Source organism: Pseudochaenichthys georgianus, chromosome 13 (genome assembly GCF_902827115.2).
Source record: "Pseudochaenichthys georgianus chromosome 13, fPseGeo1.2, whole genome shotgun sequence".
In the NCBI taxonomy this organism is placed as follows: domain Eukaryota; kingdom Metazoa; phylum Chordata; class Actinopteri; order Perciformes; family Channichthyidae; genus Pseudochaenichthys; species Pseudochaenichthys georgianus.
In genome coordinates this window covers 1,317,475-1,343,052 of record NC_047515.1, presented here as the reverse complement: position 1 = coordinate 1,343,052, position 25,578 = coordinate 1,317,475, and the positions used below count along the sequence as shown (strand labels likewise).

Sequence of the window (25,578 nt, the reverse complement as noted above, 5' to 3'; positions counted from 1 at the left end):
AGTTTGAAAGGGGAGTGATTTGTAAAATATCCATAAAGGAAAATAAAATCTGCTTACAGTTCTGTTTCATATGGGTGTTGAGAGAGATGTATCCATAGATCTCCTAATGTTGCTCTCAAAGTGCACCAGATTGATGCTTTTAACTTCAATATAAAAACAAGTCTTCCCGGGGGTGCATGCCCCCGGACCCCCCTAGGAGGTGAGGTCCACCCCCACTTAAATCATGTTCAAATGGATAGGAAACTAGATACAGTTGCACACATCTTGTGTCAATATCTTTGTTTTTGTGGTCATCCTACAACCATGCACGTGCGAATCATAGTGAGTGTCTGCATTTTGGGGGGGGGGGGGGCGCCAGCTAAAATCTTGCCTAGGGCGGCAAATTGGTCAGGGCCGGCCCTGCTCCCACCACCTCCACAGTGAGGACTCCTGTCTGCAACCACCTCCACAATGGATGTCAAGTAATGTAAAACCACCAGACTCAGGGACAGTTTCATCCCACAGACCATAAGACTGTTAAGGTATAAACTATTCATAACTGTGGATACTAGTAGTAAATCTATATCTGTAGGCTACAAAGTCAAAGTGGTCCTTTCTACATTATAGTCAATTATGTTAACCTCGTCCAGCATGTACAATAAAGGTCATCGTCGTCCTCCTCCTCCTTATTCTTCTTCTTCAGTAATTAAACAAGTGTAACCTTTGTTCATATTTGCTGTCCTTGTCTTTAGCTGTAAGTCTATTTCTGTGTTAGTCTACTGAGAGTCTCTGGGAATAACATACTGACTCCTTGCATGTGGCATGTAATCTCCTGCAATCACTGCCGACTCTCCCAGATCCACCCTTACAGCTTCTAAAAGAAAATAAGAACTGTCAGTAACAAATAACATTTAATATCATGCTCAAATATATGCAATAATAGCATTTTTACATCACATATTGACATAAAAGGATTTGTGAAGATTAAGAATGATGTATATAAATACATGCAAGTGGAGTTCCTGCTAGAGCCGTCAGTAAGTGTAACAAGAATAAACTGAAACGCACTATTGAGCACATGACTGCTTCTTCTTCTTTGTTGTTGGTTTCTTTCTTTCTTTCTTATGCCATAATTCTTAACGTTTACACACAGTAGTCTGCGGTCTTGAAAGTAGGTAGTTGCGATCTGCCAATAATCCCAAAGAAGAAGAAGAGATTGAGAGTTTTCGGCCACCGTATCTGTCTGTAGAAAGCGAAGTATCTCTGGCTAAACTAAGCTAAACTAGCTAAACTAACAGGAGGTAACCCTTCCGGTGTACAGCAGTGATGTGTTCACGCTTCTTTATACACTTGCTGGCGTGCAGATAACTTTAGCAGCGCACAGACAGCTGTTAATGCGTAGTTAGCAGTAGCAGGCATCAGTATAGCTACATGCTAACATTTCTAGCAGTACTCTGAGCTCCACACACTCAGGTGGAGCAGGTGAAGGCACACACACCGGGCAATTCTATCCATAACTGAGCAGAGCAGCGTTCATAGGGCGATGTTTTCAGGGATTGTCAGGTCAGCTCTCTCCAAATGTAAGTGACAAGGCTTTCTTCTGCTCGCCTGCTGTTTGTTATGATATTAATGAGCATTTACTTTAATGTTGGTCAAAGGTCATATTGCACCTGACAGCTAAAATCTATACAGGTAAGTTAGACTGCACGAATTGTCTAAAATAAGTATAATTTGCCCGCTTTAAAACGTTTAAGAGCTTTAAGAGCTCTGTAGGTGAAAGGTCACCGGCATTAGTTTCCATGGAATAGGCAAGGTTGTTTGTATGGCTCAACTCTTCGGCTATATATCCTTTATTTTTAACTCTGTAACTAATGACTAGACAACATGAGTTTAGAACAACTATAAGGATCTGAAACGGAACCAGTGACATTACTTAAAATAACACATTCTGCTGCTGTTCTTGCCCTTTTCTCAGCTGCTGTGTTTGGTGTACCCATTTACTTTGTTCCTATAACATCGTGATCGGGTCATTCTGTTTCTGAAACCCAATTTGAAACCGTGAGTGAAGGTGACTGTGCAGAGTCCCGCAACCAACTAATCCAATGCTTCGGTTCTCGGCCTTTTGGCTAAGGGTTAATGAAAGGCGATGTTTTTATGAAAATGCGTTTGATGTCTTAATAAAATCTTACAGTGTACATTTATTTATTGTAGGATAGCTCAAAATACACTTGTTTGAATAAAAAAAATGATGTATGAAAAGTGCATGGATTAATTGGCAATACATTTGACACAAAAGACAAAAAACCTGTTCTTATCAGTTTAATATCTGATAAATCCCTATCCGGGGACCATATATTAAATAGATTTTTGGAATAGGGAGATGGAATAGGGGCTTGCTCCGTCCACTCCACGCATCGACCTGGTATTGCAGGAAGAACTCCAGGAAGGAACGGTGCACCACCTTTCATTGTGAATGACAAAATAGCAGATTATCTACCATAACAAATTGATAAAACATATTTAAATGTATCAAAACCAGTGGAAATGAGGCTCCATGAGCTTGAAACTTTACAAATAATTGATGTGAAAGTTATTAATGTAAAACAAGCAGATTCTGCTCTCTGACCTTATGACTTTTGGGAATCTCTTTCAAATGAAAAAGATATTTCTGGGTAAACATATGGTGTCTGTGTGAGGAAATATATTAGGATTGTAATGCATCCAATGTAAGTGAATGAATTCAGTAGGCAAACATTGTGTCATTATATAATGAGAACGGCCAGTATGAGCGTTCTAGAACTGGAACGCTGCAGTGGTTTGTTTTTGGATTTGTATGGCTTACATCCTCATAGCCATTTGTATTTAAAAAGCTGTAATGAGTAGTTTTTGTTGAAAAAAAAATAGCATTTAATTTATTTCTGATGTTTTACTTATCTGAGCAATTACTATGGCAGCCATTTAGCTTCCACCATCTCTTAATATGAGCTCCTGCTTGGTGGTTCTGAATCCTCTCTGTGCTCCCCCCCCCCCCTCTCAGACCCGAGCTGGCTCGGTCCGGCTGTGGTCAGGGCCATGTCCTCTTCAGGCGGCCCCCCCTCTCCATACACCGCCCTGGCCGTCAGCCACCCAGCGGAGTCCGTCACACACGTGGAGCTGCACCGGCCGGAGAAACGCAACGCCATGAACAGAGCCTTCTGGAGGTATGCTTCAATTAGTGTGCAATCATTTTTCCAAGACATAGAAAACATACAAAATAAACATATGAACTATACATTTTGACATATTAAATGTTTAATGAAATATCCTTAATCAAAATGAATTTTGAACAAGGTTACACAGTAACGTTGCTTTTAATAATGAGTATGTGTTGAGCTTGTATAGTAGCACTGATGATAACATTCATTTCAATTTAGAAGGTCGTAAGCAGAACTGAAAAATTAAGAAAACATTTTGCCAGAACAAACCAAACATAGTTGTATCATAAGATACATATTAGTCAATTCTTTAATTGAGTATTGAGTATGTAAGTCGCTTTGGATAAAAGCGTCTAACAAGTAACATGTAATATAAGAGCAATTTTAAGTGTGGGACACACTTAGCTGAACTAATGGATACTATAATTGAAGACTACTTTAGACGCGGATTCACTAATAAGGAAATGTTAGTGGTTTTGAAGGGATCTCACAATATTAAACTAAGCCTGTTTTGTTTTTGTACTGTGTTTACAATCAATACTCCGACTACGACGTGCTATATTAAAGATTTATTGTTAAACCGGAGACAGAGACATTCATGTCTGGTAGGAAGGCCACATTTCACTCAACTGTGTGGCTGCACGCGCATACTGTGTCTAGTCACATCACGTGGGCCAATCATAAACAAGCATTGACAACCAGTGCTATCCACATATTCAGTCAGAATATTACAAAGCATATGGACACTACAGAGGAAACTACAAAAGAACAATCTTTGGCGTGTGGCAAGAGCAGAAACAATGTATACTCTTCAGGAGTGCTCCAAAATCAGGATTGCTTACAGCTAGCTAGTGTATTGCTTTGAGCTAAGTCATTATAATGAGATAGCTAAGTCATTATAACGAGATAGCTAAGTCATTATAACGAGATAGCTAAGTCTTAATAATGACTTGGAGGATTTTTTTTTTTTTTTTCCTGTGGCGCAAACAGGCTTCCATACTAATTTGCTGTTTTGCATATTTAAAAAAGCAACTAGCCTACAAAAGACTTCAAATAGATATTGAAAAGTCTGAAATAACTTAACGGGTAGGCAACTGTGTAGAGTCAGTTTGTAATTAGGGCCTGAGCACGAAGTGTGCGAAAACCTATTGTTATGCATAGAATTATTATTCTCCCGATTCTTGTTCTGGGGACTAAACCTGTTTTTGAGGGCTTTTACGACACCATTCATGTAGCGACATTTGCAATGGCGGCTGGTGGAAAATATTTTTGGTGGGGCTGTTGATATAGTGAGTAAAAACATTTTTTTTGGGAGAAATGACCCCTTAAATTAGGACTTCTGGTGATGTAATGGCGCGTTTCAAGTGCAGCGCAGAGCTCGCTTTAATGCTGCGTTCAGACCGGACGCGATGCGAATATTCGCTTCGCTCTAAACGCTCCTATCGCATCGCTCTAATCGCTCGAGTTTCACCGCGGCTGCCAGCTGTGTTTACTCGCATAATTCAAACAAGACGCGCTGGCTCGGGAGCTACAACTACAACAAAATGAACATATTTTATATTTTTTCATATAGACGGCAGGCGAAAAACCTTTTAGAATGCTTGTTTTCTGAAACCAGGCTGAGTCGGGCTAAGCATGCTAAACTAGAGAGAGAATCGCTGGCAAGGGTACTACAACAAGATGAACATATTTTACCGTGATTTAATTGTAATACACGTTTCAAAATGATGCCGAATTAACAACATACTGATACCGGTTAGTAAAAACCATAAATTAATGCTTTGACAAGTCTGCAGACAGACGGCAGGCGAACAACCCTTTTTAAAATGTGTGTTTCCTGAATGGAGCTTGGCTAAGCTAACGTTATATATGCTCCGACCGTCCACACTCACAACAACGGCCTACACAGACATAAATAAACCAGCGACTGTATTCTCCATGACACAGACAGTCTGTGGTTTGTACTTGTTTAACTTTTGTCTAGTTTCTGAACAGATCGTATCTGTCCCCGGCTGTTTGAAGAGCAAGCATGGGAAACAAAAGACAGCATTTACCTGTTTGCATCCAGCTAGCCTTGCCTTTCTGGTGTACCAGCTACGTGAGAAGCCTCATTGATACGTTTTGTCTTTTTCACGAGCTTTCTGCGATATATACAAATCGGGTTGGTCCGGTCCAAGGTCTTTAAGTATCAATTTATCTCCCAAACTTCTCCTTTCGAAAGGATTGGAGAGTAGCTCTTGCACGGAATTGGGTGCGGACCGAGGTCCGGCGACTCCACCTGCACACGAAGCCATTCTCATCCAACTACTTGGAACACACCTTGGTCACTCACGAGTCTAAAAAACAACTCACGTCAACGCACGTAAGCAACGTGGGCACCAACGTGGGCGCCAACGTGAGCGCCCTCGTGACCAAAATATTTGACGCCGCTGATTGGCTGAAATTATTTTTGTATGTGAGAAGAGGTGGGGCGGCGCCCCTATGGGACGGCCGCCACTGGACATTTGGCAAAGTTGGCAGGACGGGTGAAACATTTTAGATTCTGGAGTCGATGGGTTAAACATTTTAAACATGCTCGCTAGCGCCACCTGTGAAAATTAAGTTTTCGAAAAATGTACATAGTCGCAGCGTAATTCTGATGGACCTGACATTTTGCACACTTATCCGGGTGGAGCTGCTCGACATATTATCCTCTCGTATCTCTAAGCTCCGCCTACTTAGATTTTTTTACATTAGCATAATGTTAAAAACAGTGAACTATTAACTTAAATTTCTTGTTTTTCAACACCCAACTTAGTGTACAGCATCAGTGGAGGGTCAGACATATTACCGTAGGAAATGAGCACGTTGTGTGGAAAAATGTGGCCGACATCAATCGCAACGTATTATCAAAAAGGTGTGGCTTACACATAAATGATCATAATCCAAATATCACAGATTTCGGTGGATAGGTTCAGTCTGTCTTGGGGAATAGGCACAAAAAAGCATGTTCAGTTTGGTCAATAGGGGGTGCCAAAAAACACAACAAATGTATACCTCAAGAACGGATGGACGAAATATATATATTTTGTAATAGATATACTGGCAGGATGAGTATAAACTGAGATTTAAAGTGTCGCAACCAATGATGAATGTGGGCGTGTCCTATTCAGTTTTTTTCTCAAAATCAAAGGGTTAAAAACACTTACAGTCACATCACTTTTTGTTGAAATTAGTTACGGCCTTTACACTTGGAACACACATGACAGCCCACAACCTTTTCCAGACTGTACACATTTTTTTCGTTTTTGCCAATACGGCTCAATAGCGCCCCCTATTGTGCGGTAGTCACATATAGTTTCTCCGAGCTACCCGAATATTAGCACAAACATTCCTCATGGAATTGCGGACATATTTCAAAATGGCTTCCATTAGCCCCTCCCCCCATAAAGTTGGCCATTTTGGAAAATGTCAGTTTTAAGCGCGTTTTGGCGAACTCCTCCTAGGGAAAAGATCGAAAAAATTCCAGTCCAAGACAAGTTCAGCCCATATCCAATATCATGCTAAATTGCGAATAAAATAGTTGCTAGCTAAATCGGGACAGGCGTAAGCTAACAAAGAATATACCATTTCTGACGATTTACATGTCGCAAATTACGCCAAACTACTCACATATGGTTGTTCCAATATGCACGAGACGTTGTATACACATTGCTCTTATGATTGCGGACATCTTTCAAATTGCCTTCCATTTGGCCCGGGACTCAGAAAGTCGGCCATTTTGAAAAATGTGCAGTTTTCATGCCTTTTCCACACATTTTTGCAAAGGCCTCCTAAGGAAATGGCCAGGACAAGTTCAGCCCATATCCAATGCATTGCGAAGGAGTCATTTGCTCGAACGGGTTATGCCTTGTATCTGCTAATGTAGGAGGAAGAGTGATACACTGTCTGTCTAGTTGGCTTACATAACAGTTAAAGTTTACAGCCTAAAAAACATGGAGCATTTGTTCCCCTTTTATTCATTTTTATGTCAATTTGCACATTTCGTGGTGATGCTCAGCCTCTCCCTTAACTTGACGACTGTTAGGAAACAGTCGTCGTCATGTCAACCACAACACAGAGAAATACTGTTAGAAATGTGTGCTGACAGAGGGAACTATATTTGAATACAGATTTAAGAAATATCAGTTTTTGAGCATGTAATAAGCATGTTTTGTCTTGACTATATTACAACTATATTATAATAAAAATAATACAGTATTTATATTATATTATTGATTATGATTATTATTAGAAGTAGTTTATTTGCATTAATCATATTCTAATCTTTTTGAGGCTATTATTTGGCAGGAAATGCAGACGTATTCACCTGTAAACGCATACTGAACGACATACATGCACATTTACCATTTACCTCACTGTATAAAAAAGTAACTGTTGATAATAATAATAATAAACAGGAATTATATTTGCAAAGTACTTTGTTTCCAAAAAAATATTTTTTCACTGTCGGTTGCCTCATCTCACAATGTCGCTTGGAGCCCCACGTTGGCCAGGTACGGCTCTGATCAACAGAATAATACTTAATAATCAAACCGCTCTTTATTAGTCACATTAATCATTTAATAATCCATTTTCTCTCTGCTGGTAAAGTAACGTGTGTTCTTCTATTTGAAGAGGGAACAATAAGGTGAGGCTACCGTGACGGTTTGATTCAGAAGGAGTTTAATGTATAAGATCCCTGATGTTGATGTTGAGGTGAATGTTTATCACTGTGTGCAACATGTTGAAAGGGACCCACAATCTGTATGCCAGGGATAATGTGCAGCCAGGCGTCTCTATGGGGAAGAGAACACCGGCATCTAGGTCCCTCTGCAGGTGGTACTTTAACTATATTTTGATGCTAATACTTTTCTACTTTTACTTGTAACATTTTGAATGCAGGACTTTTTATTGTAACCGAGTATTCCTACACTCTGGTACTTTTACTCAAGTACAAGATCTGAACTTCTCCCACCTCTGACAATAAGTCCTGAGTGGTTACCAAAAAGAAACCCTGCTCTGAAGGTTATTTTCATTTTACAAATCCTGCACTCAGCTTTGCTTTCTCCAATATCATTGAAATGCAGCCAGATGCTGCTTCTTTTTTCGGTTTTCGCACATTTCTTGACTTTTTCCGACGCGCTTGCATTTAAATCCGGCTCCCCCGTCTCTCATACCTCATTCACACCAACGGTGTTTCAGGGCCGGAGGGGAAAAGAGAGGATCCGTTTCTCCCGTGTTATTATTCAAAGTTAATGTAAACTCTTGAATAATGTACTTCCTCTACTACAAGTAGTTTGTTTGAATGTAATAATTATGTTGTTTGTTTGTGGAATCATTTATTGAAAAATGAATCTGAATTTTTTGATCTGTTACTATTATAAACTGAAGCAATATAAAAATGACTCCCATTAAAGGTGGGGTTGGTAATTTTGGAGAAACCAGCTCGAGTGCTAGAATTTGAAAATACACAGCCGGAAAAGATCTGCCACTTCCTTACAGAGCCCCTCCTCCAACACACAGGAACGCTCACATGACCAATGAGGGCACGAGATAAGTTTGTGCATAGATGGAAGGCTGACAGGCAGGTAGGCCATCCAGTTATTTTAGCCGGGCCGGCTCAGATGATTGGTTGTGCTTTTTACAGAACTACGGCTTCCACAGATGACATTTTTTTTATGGATTTTTTGTCAAAGCACTTAAAATATTCATTGCTATCGGGATGTTAAGAGTATTCCATGGAATATAACAAAAAGTGTATCTCGAGCCGGTTTCTCAAACTTACCTACCCCACCTTTAACTGAGTTTTAAACATCAGCATATCCGGTCATAGTCCGGTAATTACCTGCTAACGGAAACTCTGCTACACAATTCTTTTTCTTATTATTATTATTGAAACATGACCGGTAAAATAAATTCTGTCCAGACATTTGACCGGCGAGAAAAAATCCTAGCGGAAATCCTGTCACACACACACACACACACACACACACACACACACACACACACACACACACACACACACACACACACACACACACACACACACACACACACACACACACACACACACACACACACACACACACACACACACACACACACACACACACACACACACACACACACACACACACACACACACACACACACACACACACACACAGAGCTGGCAATGATGTTGAGTGTTAGCAGCTCCCTCTGCTGGCGGCACATGCAATTACAACAGACACATATACACTCCATAACACACACATACAGCTCTTAAAGCATATATATCAGGCTACAGACCATGTATATGTTATGATGTGAAGCTCTATTTGGTTTCATGAAAAATATCAACTGTTTATTTGTAGATATCTACTAAAGCATACTAATAAAGTGTGTAATGTCGGTCTGTTACTTATATTATTGAGTGATATATATTATACACACTGTTCTGCTTTCTGCACTGGCTTCAGCAGCTGTTCTCACTGTAAATGTCGGCTCACAATTAAAGCAGTTAAATTAAAAACATACATAGCCTAATATCCAGTGGATATGGAGATGCGTTTATTGAGTAAACAAACGGTAAAGGGCAGAACGTCTGCACAACCCACTGCACCACACGCCACGGTTACGGCTCCTCCAGACAGCCTCCGCGATAATCGATCCTTGACGAGCCTTTACAGAAATTTGTTTTCCTTCGAGGCGGCGCGCCCACATCCGTTTCCGGGTCGCTGCCGGAGGACCGAGGAGTCCGGGACGCGAACATTTGAGAAATTACAAACGGCTCATTTCAGAGGTCTGCTTGACGCCGGGACGACCGGCTACCCTCCCCGACAGGCGTCTGTGACCGCAGTTTTAATTCTCTTTGTGATTCAATATTTTTCTAATATTGATAGGTAGACCACTGGAAGTCCTTATTGAAGCATGCACACAACAGTGAGATAACTGATGGAGCTTAATAACTGATGGAGCCTTTGGCTTTCTCCTCCAGTGAGATGGTGGACTGCTTCAATGAGATCGCAGCGGACCCGGACTGCAGGGTGGTGCTCGTCTCAGGGGCTGGGAAGATCTTCACAGCTGGTGGGTGTCAGGGGGACAGATGTTCGTTTAGGACACTGTCTTCACAGTAAGCCATGTTTATTCTGTGCTGTGTGACCGTCCAGGAATCGACCTGATGGACATGGCCGGAGACATCCTCCAACCAGAGGGGGACGACATGGCCAGAAGGTCGTGGAACATGAAAAAAATAATCGCCAAGTACCAAGAGACGTTCAGCGTCATAGAGAAGGTCAGCAGAGAGGTTCTGTTCCTCACACTAAGAACCATACTGCTGACAGGTCAAGAGCAGCATTCAAATGTTTCAGTCTGTTTTTCCTTTTTTTCTCATTGTAGTGTCCAAAGCCTGTAGTGGTGGCCATTCACGGAGCGTGTGTGGGGGGAGGTAGGTCGTCATCATCATCATCATCATCATCATCATCATCATCATCATCATCATCATCATCACATCACTATTATTATTGTGCAGCTATAAATTCAGATCATAGACCAATTGCAACTCCACTTTACCATAAAATGAACACACAAAGCCTACCTTTATGATTTTGATAGTATTTTACGTTACATTGTTTAACTATACTATATATTGTGCTATATTTTTACAACCTTTCACCTTCTTCTATATATTAAATAGAATATTCTATATTTACTGATATAACATCTCTGTATTAACACAAACAGCAAGTAACATTAATAAACATTATATTATAAATATCCCATCAATCTGCTGTACTGTACATACACAATGACTCTTCTGATATGAATCACACCGGTCTCTTTACCTTTTTGTCTCCAATATTCTTGTATAGTTTATGCTTTATATTTTTACTTAAGCTGGTATTTGATGGTACTTTCTTCATATAACGTTTCTCTCCACGGTGCGTGTGCTGCTGCGTGATCCTGCTCTGCTGCAGGTGTGGACCTGATCACCGCCTGTGACATCCGTCTGTGCACGCAGGACGCCTGGTTCCAGGTCAAGGTGTGTCCTTCTCATTATCGTCCTCACAAATGTGGCAACAAAATGGAAATTGTTCTTCCGGGAGAAAACAAAGAACGGATAAATGATTCGAAAGAAAGACATGGGGAAACAGAGCTGATGAATAAAATAAAGAGTCAAATGGTTTATCTAATTTAATCACCTGGATAAAGGTCAAAGAAAAGGCTTTATATTCTTGTTTCACTATATTTTAGATGTATAGCTCACAACATTAATATTAGTTACTGAGGTTTTTAGTAAATTGTTACTGCTTTTGTCATAAAATATCAAATGTCAGTCATGTTCATCCTCATTCAGACATTAAAACAAAGTTTCTAAGACTGTAAAACTAAAAACCAGGGTATACTTAGTTCCTATTCCTAAAGCATAAACTGCTCATTTATATACTAAAAACTAAAAGAGTGAGACCTAGTTGTACTGAAGGAGACAGGCGATGTTCTGAGAGCAACTGATGCGATGCACAATGTTAACAGAGTCTCTCTACAGGAGGTGGACATTGGCCTGGCTGCAGATGTTGGAACTCTCCAGAGACTTCCTAAAGTGATCGGCAGCCGCAGGTCAATCAATCAATCAATGTTTATTTATATAGCCCAATATCACAAATGTTACATTTGTCTCAGTGGTCTTCACAGTGTGTACAGAATATCAGTATGACAATACGACACCCTCTGTCCTTAGACCCTCACATCGTACAAGGAAAAACTTCCAAAGAAAACCCAGTTTAAAGGGAACATGGGAGAAACCTCAGGGAGAGCAGCAGAGGAGGGATCCCTCTCCCAGGACGGACAGACGTGCAATAGATGCCGTGTGTAAATTGAAAAGATAATACATTTGCAACATAGGTAGTCCAGATGTTTGGAAATGTTTGGAAATGCATGTGTGTATAACAGGTAAAGCAACATTTAAATACATGTGTTAAAGTCACAAGCTATATGCAGAAATGCATGTGCAACGGATGTGCAAAGCTTTTTAAGGTAAACAAATCCTCGAATAACACAAAATCAAACGTGATTATAATGATTTGGTTAAAGTTTGGGCTTTTAAAAAAGTATCAGTGACGCAGTGTGTGCAACAAATCAGTGTTAGGATATGGTGTTAAAGGTTAGTTCAGAGGTTTGGAAATGGGGACCTATGGGAAACATGGGAAACACACAAGATGAGCAATCATTGATATATAAACAGTCAAATGTATGTAGATAAAAAACTCCAGACATTATAATGTCCTTCCTGCAGACTGCAATAACTCCTCCCCTCTGGCTGAAGAGCTCACTGCTCCACAGCTCCTCTTTTGTTAACTGGACTTAGAACTTCACACTATAAAATGTACACTTATATTTAACTAGAAAATGCATTTCCTGCTGAAAATGTGTGCACATGCTGTAAACTGTGTACATTTGTTGCTGAATTTAGCTGAAAATGCAGAAAAGGTGAATGTGTTATTAGCTGAATGGTCTCTGTAGCTGCCTTTAGCTACAGAGACCAAGTCAGTGTTTTGCTGAACTTAGCGGAGAAATGCAGAAAAGTGAAATGATTTGAATCAAATTGTTACAGCTCAAATTAATTGCAATGAGTTTGTTGAAAACTTAAAAGTGAAATGTTAAACTGGAAGAGTAGGAAACATAGTGACGAAGCTTAATATTTAAAAGAAAAGGTTTGAAAAAGGTATATCCAATCCAATCCACTTTATTTATATAGCACAGTTTAAAAACAGATAGTTTGCCAAAGTGCTTCACAATGAACATAACATTATAATAAAATATAATATTACACGAATAGATAAAAAAAGCACACATAAGAATAAATACAAGGCACATAAAGGCTATGGACAGACAGTAAAAGCATACAAATAGGTATGACACAGCTCAGACTGACTGGTAAGCGAGGGAAAAGAGGTGGGTTTTTAGGCGGGACTTAAAAGCTTCAAGAGTGGGCGACAATTTAACATGAGGGGGGGGGCAGGTCGTTCCAGAGCCTGGGGGCTACCGATGAGAACGCTCGGTCTCCCCTGGTCTTTTTCTTTGTTTTCGGGACTACAAGCAGCAGCTGATCAGCCGACCTCAAAGCCCTTGAGGGGGTGTACACCTGTAAGAGGTCGGAGATGTACTCTGGGGCCAGTCCATTAAGAGATTTAAAAACAAACAATAAGATCTTAAAATGGACTCTGAAATGGACAGGAAGCCAGTGGAGCGAAGCCAGAACTGGTGTGATGTGGTCAAACTTGCGGGTTCCTGTAAGCAGCCGCGCCACAGCGTTTTGTACCAGCTGCAGGCGGGCCAGCGAAGTCTTATTTAGGCCGGCATTACAATAATCTAAACGAGTTGAAACAAAGGCATGAATTACACGCTCAAAGTTTAAAAAGGATAAAACCGGTTTGATTTTGGAGTTGATCTGTTTATCTAGTTTAAAAGCACTGTCGATTTTGACACCCAGATGAGTGACCATGGGTTTTGCATACTGTTGCAGGGAACCCAGGTCAATGGAAGGGACATCACCATTTGGCCCAAACACAATGACCTCCGTTTTGCTCTCATTTATATTTAAAAAGTTTAGCGCCATCCAGGCCTTTATGTCATTAAGACAGTCAACCAGGGGCATCAGAGAGCTAGTGTTTTTTCTTAGGGGTAGATATAATTGGGAGTCGTCCGCATAAAGGTGGTAGGAGATGCCATATTTTCTAAATATCAGTCCAAGGGGGAGAAGGTATGAGGAAAAGAAAATGGGCCCCAAAATAGAACCTTGGGGAACTCCACATGATGGGGGGGCAGAAGAGGATGCAAAGTCACCAAGTCTAACAGAGAAAGATCTCTGGGACAGATAGGACGTGAACCACTCTAAGGCAGCGCCCCTGATACCCACACAGTGCTCTAGACCAGAGATAAGGATGGAGTGGTCAATCGTATCAAAAGCAGCTGTGAGGTCTAAGAGCATAAGGATGGCAGTCACCAGAGTCTGTAGTGACCAGGAGGTCATTGAACACTCCTAGAAGGGCAGACTCAGTACTGTGAAGCGCTTTAAAACCGGTCTGAAAAATATCAAAAATATTGTGTGCATGTAGAAAAGACTGCAGCTGTAAGAGTACGGTTTCTCCAAAAATGTTGAAATAAAAGGAAGCTTCGAGATGGGTCTGTAATTAGAGAGGACAGAAGTGTCTAGATTAGTTTTCTTTATCAGGGGTGCCACAACCGCTTGTTTGAAATAAACTGGCACAGAACCGGACTCTAGGCTGCTATTTATAATGTTATGGACATTAGGTCCAATAGTGTCCCATCCCTCTTTAAAACGTGGAGGAGGGACTGGGTCTGTGGGACAAGATGAGGGTTTTAATTGAGCAACAATGTCACTGAGAGAAGACAACGACACAGGTCCAAACTGCTGGAAGACAGCAGTGCATGTGAGGTCAATGGAGGGGTCGAAAGAGGGTGGTGAGATACTGGCTCTAATAGTGGAGATCTTGTCTATAAAATAGCAGAAACATTTTTCACATACCTCAGGTGAAGCTTCAATACAAGTGGATAAAGGAGAGTTTAACATAGCATCGATTATTTTAAAGAGAACACGAGGTTTGTTTAAATTACTAGAAATAACATCAGAAAAGTAACTCATCTTTTCAGCCTTTACAGTGCTCTGATACTTTCTCCAACTCTCTTTTAAAAGGTCAAGACTTACATGAAGCTTGTCCTTCTTCCACGTGCGCTCAGCCTGCCGGCGCTCACGCCTGGCAGCACGAGTGACGTCATTGAGCCAGGGTTCAGATTTAGCTCTGGGGCGCATGAGTTTCAGAGGAGCAACAATGTCAAGAGCTCCAGTGCAGGAAGAGAGAAAGGCTGAGGTTAATAGCTCAGTGTCCATGGAGTCAGCGGACATCGTATCAGACTGAGCTAAGTTTACAAAGGCAGGGGAGAAACTATAGGTTACTTACGTAACTCCAGTCTCAGAGTAACATGAAGTGAGATGTCTCACTATGGGATGCGCCTCATCGCGGAGCAAACAGAAGCATCAATCTCATTACGCTAATCCTGATTGGCTGGTGATCTTGACGTCAGCGTCAGGGGAAATCACCCCCTATAAGTAGCTTGCGCCACAACGCATGCGTCATTCAAAATAAGCACCTCTTCTCGCTTCACCATAGCAAGGAGGGCCGTCTGGTGAGACATCTCACTTCATGTTACTCTGAGGCTGGGGTTACGTAAGTAACCTATAGTTCTCATTCATAATACTCCGTTCGATGTCTCACTATGGGATTTTGTAGCTCCCGTATTGCCAGGCGAGCTTATCTCGAAAATCACCAAACCGACCAGAACTTTAACAGGTAGGACTCCGACTCAACCAGGTGCCCAGCACTGCTTGAGTCACACTGGGAGTAGAACGTCCAGACTGTTAAAAGGCGGACAAAAGTGAGCGGCGAGGACCAGCTCGCCGCTTGCACCAATGTCTTGGATGGGAGACATCCTGGACAGAGCCCAGGATGCAGCCAGACCCTGAGTCCAGAGAACTCGCGAACCCGAGGGTGCCTGCGAGCTCTGACTTGTACGGACCCCAAAGCAATTGCCTCCACAATCCAGTGGGAGAGCTGTTGCTTAGTAACAGGCTTGCCCTTGTGAGGGCAAGCCCAGGACACGAAGAGTTGGTCATTAAGACAAAGCTCCTTTGATCTGTCCATATATGTGTGTAAAGCCCGGACTGGACACAACAGATCCTGCTGCTGCTCCCCGGAGGAAACCAGCGGCGGAGGAAATGCCTCAATGTCAATTGGGGTACACGAACCAACCAGCTTTGGTGTAAAGGCAGGGTTGGGTTTCAACCACACTCTCGTTTGCCCTGGGGCGAACTGAGTGCATGAGGGATGTACAGACAGTGCATGGATATCGCTGACCCGCTTGGCAGATGCCAGGGCCGGTAACAGCACTGTCTTGAGTGACAGATGTTTCACGTCAGCTCCCTCCAGGGGTTCAAATGGGGTCATTTTGAGCCCATTTAAAACCACTGCCAGGTCCCATCAGGGCACCAGTGACCTGGAGACAGTTGTGACGGTGGTGCCCTTAAAGCCCCAGCCGGCACTGCGCGTGCCTTCACAGACCCATCAGTAATCCGCCTTTTGAGAGATGCCGTAGCTTCTCTCAGAAGGGGAATAATTGACGGGCTGTTTATTGGCTTCATTGATTTTCTTTTCATTTTTTTTTAGCCTCGGCCTGAAGCCTGGATGCGTCAGCGGCAAATGTTTTATGACAGAGGAATCAATCAATGTGTGACATGTGTTTGTGCGGACTTGAGGATGGTGTTTAGGCATCTCTCGAGGCGGTGGGAACACATTCACGGAGGGGAGAAGGAGGGGCTGTCACGCCGCTCGCTTCTTCCTCCTCGACTGCTGGCCTAAATTCTGGGTTGGCTCAGCCTGAGCTGCAGCCGGAACCGGAGATTTTCTCGGCCAACTTGCCCTTGTCTCCAGCCTGGGCTGGGGACTCGGGGTGGGCTGCGACCTCTGCTTGTCCGGTGCTTTAAACCGAGCAGATTTCGAGACAGCTTGGGTGAAGGACTGCTGCTGCGAAGGCAGCGGCTGGACCCTTCCAAATGTCCGTGACCGCTGCCATCTCGTCCAGAGTGGCTGCTCCCGGGCTACCCGACAGGTCCTCGCAGAGCTCCGCTTGGTAGGCGGTTAGCAGCGAGGACACGTTCAGGGCCCTGGCGGACAGCGCTGCCGCTTTGTAGGACCTTTCAGTCATTGTAGACTGGCAGCGTGGGGTTCCTGCTTGGCCCACCTTCTACCGAAGGTGGGCCGCTACCAGAGGTTCCATGGGCGGTATGCGGAGCAGGCCGGGCCTCTCCATCCCGTCACAGTCTAGGGAGGAGGCACCCTGGATTGGGACCTTGTTGCTGAAGGGCCGGTCTCTCCACGAGACCGACACTTCATCCAACATGACCGGGAGGAGTTGCCTCTTTTTGCCCGCTGCTTGGGGAAAGTTGTTTCCCCTCGTAGCGGGACCTGGAGGTCTCCTTGGCCATTTCAGGCCACGGAACGTTGAGACTTGAGTTGAGTCTTGTCGTTAACGGTGAAGCGGACACAATGTCCGCATGAGCCTGGGTTGTCGATCGCGCCTCGGGCGTGTTCCAGCCCGAGGCAGGACGAACAGACCTGGTGTGTGTCTGTGCCCGAGATCTTCAACCCGCAGCCGCAGAGTCGAGCCACCGAGTCCCTGACTCCTCTGGTGTGAGGGAGAGGGGCGTCCATCCTGGTCGCCTCGTGGCGTAGAGAGGGCCCGCTCTCGACAGGTGGGACGGGAAAAAAAGGTATTACCACCTTGTCCCTAATCCGGAGAAAAAGGACGGTGTGGGTCTTTTATTCCCGGAGAATACTGACTGGTGTGACAGACCTTTTTAATCCTTTTCCTCTCCGTGGAGAAGAGAAAAGAAAAAACGTCCTCGCTACCATGGTGTCGGTAGAGAGGGAGCGAGCTAGCAACAGGTGTGCTGCTAGCTTAAAAAATCGGACCTACATTACTTTCCGGGGAAGAGAAGGGCAAGGTCGATTTTAAATACTAACCAGTACCATAGTACTACCATCTTCCTGCGAAGCAGAAGGAGTAGCCGGCGAGCGCCCGTCGACCGAAATGGGTATTTGGGTTCAGTCTGTGGACAGTGAAGCTTGCCCGGCTACTGTAGAGATGTGCTCTGAAGCGAGAAGAGGTGTTTGAATGACGCATGCGTCGTGGCGCAAGCTACTTATAGGGGGTGATTTCCCCTGACGCTGACGTCAAGATCACCAGCCAATCAGGATTGGCGTAATGAGATTGATGCTTCTGTTTGCTCCGCGATGAGGCGCATCCCATAGTGAGACATCGAACGGAGTGTTATGAATGAGAACTAGCAGCAGTGGAAGGTTTCATCATACGACCGTGTGTAAGTCCTGCATCTGTATGATACAAATGTGTGTCAAATGATACCGGGTGCTGCTGGTTACGTTACATTGACCACCACACCCCCGACCCAAAAAAAAGGACGTATTATTGGCTTCCCCTAATTTTTTTCCCACGCCACGCTACTGTCTGGCACAGGAAGGTTATGTTACAGGACATTAACGATAAAACAGAATATTGTTGTTCTATTTTTAGACACATCTCGCGATCGACTGGGAATCTCGGTCGATCGCGATCGACTGGTTGGGCACCCCTCGGCTAGACCATAGGTCCGTTGTGGTGGCAAAGTAGTCAGCTGAAGCCACATCTCTCTCAACTTCCCCACGGCATGTGTCATATAGTGCAGGCAGCGCAGACCTGCTGAAATAATACCGAGACGGCATCGCGTAACGATTGTCCAACGTGTTGACAAGTTGCTTAAAGCCCTGGTTGCTAACAGTGCTAACTGGGCACATATCTTTAGCGATGTGAAATGTAATGGCACCTGTAATATCTCTGTGTCTCTGCGAGCTCGTCGCGTAGGCCGTTGCTCTGTACAATGCGTCCTGAATCGATGACTGTGATGATATGGTGGATGAAGTCGAGCGGGCATCTGCTTTTTGGTCTGCTTTTTGTTGTATTATTGCCCGGTCGTATTGCACTTTGTGGTTGTATTTCAGATGATTAAAGAGATTGGTTGTGAGATAGCGTGTGGTGCCAACACAACCTGGTAACAAATCCTGCACTGTACTTTGTTTTGCTCCACGTCGGACTCCTGAAAGCCAAAGTACTTCCAAATAGTGGAAATAGTTTTACCCTTCTTTTTAACGAGTTGCTGCTCTTGTTCTGACATCTTCGCTCGCGCTGAACACTCACAACACATGTCACTCCCACGTGGCCGAGTGGGCTTTTAGGGAGGGGCGAAAGCGCACCCAGCTAAATAATCGTATTTTGTCAATTATGCTGTTTTCATAATCGTCTCAAGCCATAATCGTAATCGCGATTAAAATACGATTAAAATACGATTAATTGCACAGCCCTAATGGATACCATTGCTCCCATTAAAATAAAGGAAGTATCTGGCAAGAAAATATCTCCATGGAGAAAAGCCATGACTGTGAGAACGGCAAAAACTGAGAAAAAAGCTGAACGCAGGTGGCGAAAAACAAATCTCCAGGTTCACTTGGAAAAGAGAAAACTCGGTTTCTATAATCAGGAAATAAAAAAGTCACGACAATCGTTCTTCTCTGACATCATTACCAAAAATAAAAACAACTCACGTGCCTTGTTTGCTACCGTCAACAGACTAACAAACCCCCCAGTGCCTCAGAATTTCTATCCACCAGGGCCTGCAATGATTTTGCCTCCTTCTTCACTGACAAAATCATGCAAATTAGACAGGCAGTCAGTATCAGGTACAGCAAATGTGTTGTCCCTGTGTCCACCTAAAGCCATTTCAATGCTTGACCTGGAAGACATAATCCAACATCTGAAATCCTCCTCCTGTAGCCTCGACATCATCCCGACAGGATTTTTCAAAACTGTTTTTCATTGCTTGGCCTCAGATATACTACACATAGTAAACAAGTCTCTTCAATCAGGTGTATTTCCACAGGCCCTGAAAACTTCAATAATTAAACCGCAACTCAAAAAGCATAACCTAGACGCAACCATAATGAATAACTACAGGCCAATATCAAACCTTCCCTTTTTAAGCAAATTGATTGAAAAAGCAGTTTTTCAACAGTTGAGTAATTTCATGTTTTTAACTGACGGTTTTGATGTGTTTCAGTCGGGCTTTCGACCTAACCACAGCACTGAGACTTCACTTGTTAAGGTCTTAAATGACATCCATTTGAACACAGACAGTGGCAGAATATCAGTGTTAGTATTATTAGATCTCAGCGCTGCCTTTGATACTGTTGACCACAACATATTGCTAGACCGTCTTGAAAACTGGGTGGGAGTTTCAGCAACAGCTCTAAACTGGTTTAGCTCCTACTTAAAGGACAGAACAAACTTTGTCTCTATAGGCAATTACAAATCAACTCTGATAAATATGTCATGCGGGGTTCCTCAAGGCTCCATTTTAGGACTATCTTTTTAATATTTATATGCTTCCTCTGGCTGAAATTATTAAAAACAGCGATCTACGCAGACGACACCCAGATTTATTTTAAAATTACACCGGGAGACTACTCTCCGATTAGAACACTGAGCAAGTGCATTGAGCACATCACTGACTGGATGACTTTCTCCAATTGAACAAACAAAAAACTGAGATCATTGTTTTTGGAGCAAAGAAGGACCGATTAAAAGTAATCACAGAGCTTCAGTCGGCAGACTACAAAGTAACTCACAAAGCAAGAAATCTGGGTGTAGTGATGGACTCAGAGCTGTCAATTTAACAGTCACATTACAACAGTTATTAGGTCTGCATACTACCACCTGAAGAATATATCAAGGATTAAAAAACTAATGTTGCAACAGGATTTAGAAAAACTTGTCCATGCTTTTATTTTCAGTAGACTCGACTACTGCAATAGTGTATTCACAGGGCTCAGGGATCAGAAAGCTGCAGCTGATTCAGAACGCTGCTGCTCGAGTACTCAACCCAGTCTCACAAAAAAACGTGTAATAACTACGTTTGTCCTCAACTTGGGACGTAGTATTTCTAGAAAAACGCCTCTGAAATTGTAGGATCCCTACGTTTTTTTTCACCATTCATTCCAATGGCTGGCGTCTATGTCACGTGATCTTCAAATTTCTCCCTGCAGAAAAAAAAAACATGGCCGACATTCGTTTTATTCTCGGTGGAAAATGCCTATTTTAAGGTTAGTTTGGCGATTAAAATGCGTTTTGATGTCATTTGATGCGAGAAATAGGAGTTGTTATTTCAGATTATGTGTGCAGTGGATGTACATGATCTTTAGTTTGCTAGTTATTACGAAGATTACTTCAACGTCCATTCAACGTTTTCATTGTTACCAAGGTGGTTGCTAGGGATGCTGCTATCGATATTATTTATGTTGTGTAACTGTTTAATGGTGTTATCTTTATTGCTACCCCCTTCCCCGTCAATTTATAGTGTTGGTCCACAGCCTAAACATATTAGTTTAACAAAATCCGCATCTAAAATTGTGGCATAGATACGTTATTTTCCCCTGTGCAATTCTCCAACCCAGTCTCACATCTCAGAGCACATCGTCATTAACAAATACCGGAAACAGACCGAAAACATTTTTTTTAAATAAAATAATACTTTATTCCGAGTGTGCTTGCTTTTCTCTTTGAAAGTCATCACATAACGGCATTGTAATACACGGTTCGGCTGCATTAAATATTACATATCTGCCGTAGTTCTCTATTTATAGAGCCCTGATGAGAAGACCTCTAGACAAACATGAGGAACTGAAAACGTGACGTGGATCATAAATATATCAGCAATTAAACAACATCTTACATTTCTTTTCACACAATATGTCTCCTTGCAGTATCGACGCTAATTCGGCTGACTTTTATATTTGATAGGCTGTATTGTAGGGAGGCGTGTGGCGCAGTGGATAGAGCCTTGGTGTTGGGATCAGGGGGTCACAGGTTCTAACACCACTGCAGTCAGCATGTCATTGTGTCCCTGGGCAAGAGTATGTAAGTCGCTTTGGATAAAAGTGTCTAACATGTAATGTAATATTTACACCATAAAGGTGCACGGCTGATATAAAGGGACACCTAGTGGTTAAAGCATGTTATTGAATTTCATTATTTTTATTATTAGATATTAATAGGATCCCTATAAAGTATATTCATTACTCGTTATTCTCTACTAATAGTTCATTAAAGACTGTATATAATGACTATTTTACACATCCCTTTCAAGATTTTCTAAGGTTTATTGGCATATCATATAGGCCTACACAACTACGGTGTAGTTATGCAATGAATGAAAAACTTGGGTCGCAGGTTCCTCAATAGTGCATTACAAGACATCTATCAATATGTGTGCATACCTCCAGCAATGTTAACTATGTTGAAGCACTTATTTTAACTGATATTATACATAATGTATTATACTCTTATAAGATGTATGTAGATAGTATAAGAAATGTGCAGAATATGACAGTTTAATGGTGGAGGTATACACACATATTGATAGATGATAATGCACATATTGATAGATGATAATGCACTGTTGAGGAAGCTGCGACCCAAGTTTTTCATCTCCGGCCTTGTCAGGTATTGAACAATCAATAAATAAAGAACACAGAATTATTAAATATAAAACACAGAATTTGTGTGATTATACTAAATGATTTACAAATAAACACCACTGCATATTTACACATGCTGATGTAACGCAAATGTTCCAACTTGGGATCAATAAAGTACATCTTATCTTAAGCTGATCGATGGCTACTGCCATATTTGCAAAATGTGCCTCTGAACCTTGACAAGTGCATGTTTCAGGCTTATCAATTAATGTAATGTAATGTTATCACAGGGGTCACACACATAAGACCAGCTGTTAAATAAAGCTCTTCTGACCTTAGCTGGCATGTGGGTATATATATTAATACTGCCCATAATGGGCACAAGCAATTTTCACCCATTTATTAATTATATGTTTTCAATTTGAGTGTTTCCTGTCCCCTAAACCTCCAGGGATGTACACAGTTTAATACTGGCAACTTCTTATTATGGGAAACAACTCCCAGTAGAGACGTGCCATAGAGAACATGTTGCAAAACAGAATAGCCAGCATGTGTAGTTCTGGGGACGTGGGAGGGGGGGACGGGGTGGACCCGTTCAAATCCAGTTTTGGACAGTCTGCCGTGGTTCCATCCCATTTCAAGTGCTGTTCGACACTCGGCGTAACCCTCGGAGCACACTCTCCAATCACAGAGCTTGAGGACTATCACGGGGTTTGTCAAGCGAAGCGGAGAGAATACTCACTTCCCGGTGTAATATTCTCTAAAGCAAATGAGCTGCTCCGACCCTCGGTCCTGACGGACTCCAACTTGTGTTTATTAATCAAACAAATAAATAAACACAAGGATAATTATGTGTTATTGTTGAGTAAATGGAGAATTGCACAGGGGAAAATAACGTATCTATGCCACAATTTTAGATGCGGATTTTGTTAAACTAATACGTTATCCTATTAGATCTCAGTGCAGCTTTTGATACTATTGATCACAACATCCTAATAAATGGACTTGAAAAGCTTATTGGTTTCTCTGGTTGCGTGTTGAACTGGATCAAAACATATATCAGAGGAAGGATGTTCTATATTAGTCCAGGAGGCCATACATCAGAGAAACATGAGAGCTGCTACGGGGTTGCACAAGGGAGCTGCTTAGGCCCATTACTCTTTTCTCTCTATGTGTTACCGCTCGGCGACATCATCAGAGAGTATGGTATAGATTTCCACAGCCATGCGGATGATACACAATTGTACATATCGGCTGAACCAAATGATGTGACAGCCATAAACTCCATTACCAACTGCCTGACGGCAATAAACTAATGGATGAACGATAACTTTCTTAAATTGAAGGAGGACAAAACTGAAGTCCTACTTGTCGGCCCCAAATCAAAAAGAGAGATGCTAACAAATAATCTAGGAAGTTTAACCACTTGGATTAAACCGGAGGTGACAAGTCTCGGTGTCATCCTGGACTCAGATTTGAACTTCAACGCCCATTTAAACAAAGTGACCAAAATAGCTTTCTTTCATCTCAGAAACATAGCGACGGTAAGACCATTCATAAATCACAATGATGCAGAGAAGCTAATTCATGCTTTTATATCTAGACACTGCAATGCACTATTCACTGGTCTCCCCAAGAAAGCTATTGGAAGACTCCAGCTCATTCAAAACTCTGCAGCTAGACTGCTAACGAATACCAAAAGGAGGGAACACGTTAGTCCCGTCTTAGCTACTCTACCCCGGCTTCCTGTAACCTTCAGAACTGATTTTAAGGTGCTGCTCCTCACATACAAAGCTCTAAATGGACAAGGACCCAGCTACATGGCTGACTCTCTAATGAACTACACACCCACCAGATCATGAGACGCAGGTCTATTAGAGGTCACCAGAAAGAGTCATAAGAAGATCGGTGATGCAGCCTTTGTAAACTACGCCCCAAAACTGTGGAACACGTTACCCAACAATATTAGGGAAGCCAATACATTAGGCATTTTTAAAAGGCTCTCTTTACCAAAGCATTTGACTGATTTTACACTATTATACTGCACTATTCTCTGTGATTGACATTGCACTATTTCTCTGTTTTATTCCCCTTTTTTTTATTTTTAAGTATTTTATCCCACTTTATGCTTTGCTCTTGCTGCTTGTTTTACACTGATTTTATGTCTTATTTTGTACTGATGTAAAGCACGTTGAACTGCAATCCCCTGTATGAAAGGTGCTATACAAATGAAGTTATTATTATTATATTTACCTTTTTTAGTTCCGTTTTATTTCATATTTTGAGATGTTTATAGTTTTTCTACTCTTATTTCTCCCATTATGTGCGAGGCCTTGTTTTAACTGCTGCTGAAGATGTTTCCCAGTCTGATTGAAATCAGTTGGTTTTAGAAAAGGCATGCTGCTCTCTATACATACATGCTATGTATCTGTGTGTTCCTGCAGCCTGGTGAACGAGCTGGCTCTGACTGCCAGGAAGATGTTCGCTGATGAAGCCAAGAGCAGCGGCCTGGTCAGGTAAGCACTCTCTACAGACCATACACTTTCACACCTGTGTCACCAGGTCAGGCTGTTTTTAGTTCATTTGGTCAGTGTTGTGTGTTTAGGCCTTTTCTCCTGGTCAAAAAGCGATCGGCTGCATCAACCTTTAACTTACAAATGTTTTAGACGAGTAGCTAACAGACTTTTTATGGATCACATGCAGACGTTTTAGTTTTACCAGTGTCAAATCAGGAACGTTCAGGCGAAGTCCCACTTTTTAATCTATTGAATCTTGTAGCTTATTAAGACCCCCCCCCCGAATTAGACCTACTTTATATTACAGACCCCTGCTGCAAAAAACAATAGGGGCTATAGGCTAGAGTAGCTGCACAACTAATTGGTGTTCTCAATGTTTTAGCCACCTTATTGTTAATATACACTTTAAAATAACAAGAGCCCCTCCATTTCAAAGAGAAACGTTTACCTGTTTGTTAAGCAATCAGTCTGAACACTTTCCCTCGTGCTTCCTCCAGCCGAGTGTTTGCAGATAAGGAGGCGATGATGGCCGGAGCTCTGCAGATGGCGGGGGAGATCGCCGGCCGCAGCCCTGTGGCTGTGCAGGGCACCAAGATCAACCTCATCTACTCCAGAGACCACAGTGTGGCCGAGGGGCTGGACTACATGGTCAGAGCACACTTTAAAAATAAGAAACTATTGGAGGAGTTTTCTCACATCAGACCACGGATCAGCCTTTATCTTAATAAA

At 42.3% G+C, this 25,578-nt stretch overlaps 1 protein-coding gene and 1 non-coding gene across 2 annotated transcripts in view; both read left to right on the top strand.

Moving 5' to 3' along the window:
• The first annotated feature begins 1,205 nt into the window (after positions 1-1,205).
• ech1 (enoyl CoA hydratase 1, peroxisomal) overlaps positions 1,206-25,578 on the top strand; it is a 25,145-nt gene continuing 772 nt past the window's right edge. The window contains exons 1-9 of the mRNA XM_034097014.2: positions 1,206-1,559; positions 3,017-3,179; positions 10,174-10,262; positions 10,346-10,470; positions 10,575-10,623; positions 11,153-11,217; positions 11,722-11,792; positions 24,778-24,849; positions 25,347-25,497. Coding sequence (XP_033952905.1) covers positions 1,523-1,559; positions 3,017-3,179; positions 10,174-10,262; positions 10,346-10,470; positions 10,575-10,623; positions 11,153-11,217; positions 11,722-11,792; positions 24,778-24,849; positions 25,347-25,497 — 822 coding nt within the window. The 5' untranslated portion in view covers positions 1,206-1,522. The remainder of the gene's footprint in view (positions 1,560-3,016; positions 3,180-10,173; positions 10,263-10,345; positions 10,471-10,574; positions 10,624-11,152; positions 11,218-11,721; positions 11,793-24,777; positions 24,850-25,346; positions 25,498-25,578) is intronic.
• LOC117457945 (U2 spliceosomal RNA) lies at positions 2,258-2,442 on the top strand. Its single transcript, XR_004553381.1, has one exon. It is a non-coding gene; the product is annotated as a U2 spliceosomal RNA (small nuclear RNA).